The 2,476-nt window shown below is 43.4% G+C and overlaps 1 protein-coding gene across 1 annotated transcript in view; it reads left to right on the top strand.

Annotated features, from left to right (window-relative positions):
• ush2a (Usher syndrome 2A (autosomal recessive, mild)) overlaps positions 1-2,476 on the top strand; it is a 120,259-nt gene that overhangs the window by 104,998 nt on the left and 12,785 nt on the right. Inside the window, exons 55-57 of the mRNA XM_031846206.1 lie at positions 133-352; positions 1,516-1,684; positions 1,806-2,027. Of these exons, the coding sequence (XP_031702066.1) occupies positions 133-352; positions 1,516-1,684; positions 1,806-2,027 (611 nt within the window). The remainder of the gene's footprint in view (positions 1-132; positions 353-1,515; positions 1,685-1,805; positions 2,028-2,476) is intronic.

Here is a 2,476-nt window from a genome sequence, read left to right on the forward strand (position 1 = left end):
GTGTGTGTGTGTGTGTGTGTGTGTGTGTGTGTGTGTGTGTGTGTGTGGGTATGATAAAGTTATTGTGTGCCTCCCAGTAGTGTGAAGGAGAACATATCTCACTCTCCATCTCCTTCTCTCTCTCTCCATTAGAGTGGTGAGGTTGGACTGGTCCTGTCCAGGCAGACCCAGTGGGATCATGCTGGGCTATGATGTTTTAAGACGGACCTTGAGGTCATGTGCCGTTGGGTCAACGGGGGTCACACTCTCTGTGGGAGAAGAGTCAGGCGGTGTAAGGTTCAGATGTTCGTACCTGCAGTGTCCCGCCAGTCATGGTGTGTGTGGGATGTCCTGCTTCCATCCTGACATTCAGGTGATTATGTTCCGGTTGTTTGGTGCTTATTTTATTTGTTCTGTATGAGGCGGGGCTATGGGAAAATCTTCATCCATTTGTTTATTGATCACTCATGATATACATTTTGCATGGACAACTCTGCATTAACATGCATGCTGCGCTGATGGAAAGAACACCATTTACAGGCTAATACAATACAATATTGATTGTTTTTTTTATTTTTGTCAAGTCCCAATTATTGCCTGGAACAACACATACTTCTACATGCAACATGTAATGATAGTGTATTGTTGACATATGTAATAAATAATATACTGTTTTGAAAAGCATTTAATTACACAAATGTTGATTATAGATTTATTGAGAAAATGCATTTTGGGGGCTGATATTTCTCCTTTCTCCTGCTCTGCTACATTCAGTCTTTCATCTTTCTTCTGCTCTAATCCTCTCTCCTCTGCCCTTTTTCACCTGAATTCAAGAGCCTCTTTTAACTACAATTTGTCATAAGTAATCATTAAAACCACAATCATCAATCACTGTACAACAATAACAATGTGTAAAAACAAGATAGAGGATCCAGGGTCTTTGCTTTGGCTGCTGATCTGAAGTGGAGAATACAGTGTTGCCGTGTACTCCCTCAGGATATTAGTCACCAGACCTCAGACATAGACACAAAAGCACAAAAAAAAACACAGAGACCCACAGACAAATACATACTCTCGCATTTCCTCTTCCGAGTGCACGCTATTGAAGTGGGATGCACGGTCATCCTCGCAGTGATTAATTTCTCTAAACAGATTAACTTGTCATCTGCGTTCACTTCCATCCATGTGTCATTGAATGCCAGCCAAGTTGGCACAGTCAATCCGCCAGCTATACATTTACCTCCACAGCACCCAATGGTACAAACAATGACAACATTTTTAGCTCATACACACCTACTTAGGAGACGCACTCAAGTACTTAGAAAGAAAATGCCACAAACAACATTGTGTATTGGTAATGTGGGTGTGATATATTAAAGAAAGCCTTTAAACAATACTTTTTTGGGAGATTGGCCCTACAAAAGAACATTCCCCGTAATGATTTAATGGCCTTCTCTTTGGCAGATAGTCTGTGTGGTTGTGTGTATTTAGTTTACATACTTTCTCATCCGTGTCAATGTATTGTATGTCAACCAGGTTTGCTGCAGTGGGCTGCTGTACACTAAGAAACCACATCATCATTGCTGTGAGGGCAGTTACCTGGGTTTGACTAATTACTCCAATCCGGTCTGCTGCAGTAGCAAACTGCTCCCAGCTCTCCCTGACCACCAGTGCTGTGGAGGATACTATATTCATGTAAAAACCAGTGAGTGTCAAATCACTTCATATGTTTACACTTGCATGGGGTTTGCTCTTTTCTACTTGACTTGAGTCTAATCTTTTCCATGTCGTTCAAGTGTTTCCTTCATCTGTCTTTGTCTTTGTAGATGAAAACTGCTGCCCTGACCACAAGCAGGGCCGGGTCTCAGTAGGGCTGGGTGACAGCTGCTGTGGGGGGTTTCCTTACTCCATGAAAGGCGGCCAGCTTTGCTGTAGTGGGAGCCTCCACGATGGCTATGGGGTCCGATGCTGTGGAGGCCGTATTGCAGATGATACTCTGGTGTGCTGCGGTGATGCTGAGAGGGGTGAAGTGCACACATATACCCCAGGTGAGTGAAGAAAACACAGATTTGAACATGAAAATCCACTGTTGTTAGAATAAAGAAGGAAATGAAATGATTGCCCAACAATGAAAGCACATTTGGGTGAAGTTTGATGGGATGCTGATCTTTCTGGATAGAAAACTGTTTTTGTCTTGAGAAAATCCTTTATTCCAATCAACAAAAAGGCCTTTTGTTCAGAAAACCAGTTACTCTGGCCCAAAAAGGATTCTGTTAGAGTTTAGTCCCTGGTGACGTCTTCTTAATGTTTATGGGCGGGGGGAAATCATAGGACAAGAGAGAAAAGCAGAAAGGGTTGAGGTAGACACATGGTGCAGGAACGTGGGGTCGTTTCCCTTTCTTCCTCTCCCGCAGTGTCCCAAAGCACCCGGATACCATGGCACAGATGGGTCCGTACATGTGTGTGTGTGTGTGTGTGTGTGTGTGTGTGTGTGTGT

This window comes from Anarrhichthys ocellatus, unplaced genomic scaffold (assembly GCF_004355925.1).
Source record: "Anarrhichthys ocellatus isolate YVR2014 unplaced genomic scaffold, GSC_Weel_1.0 scaffold6, whole genome shotgun sequence".
Taxonomy (NCBI): Eukaryota; Metazoa; Chordata; class Actinopteri; order Perciformes; family Anarhichadidae; genus Anarrhichthys; species Anarrhichthys ocellatus.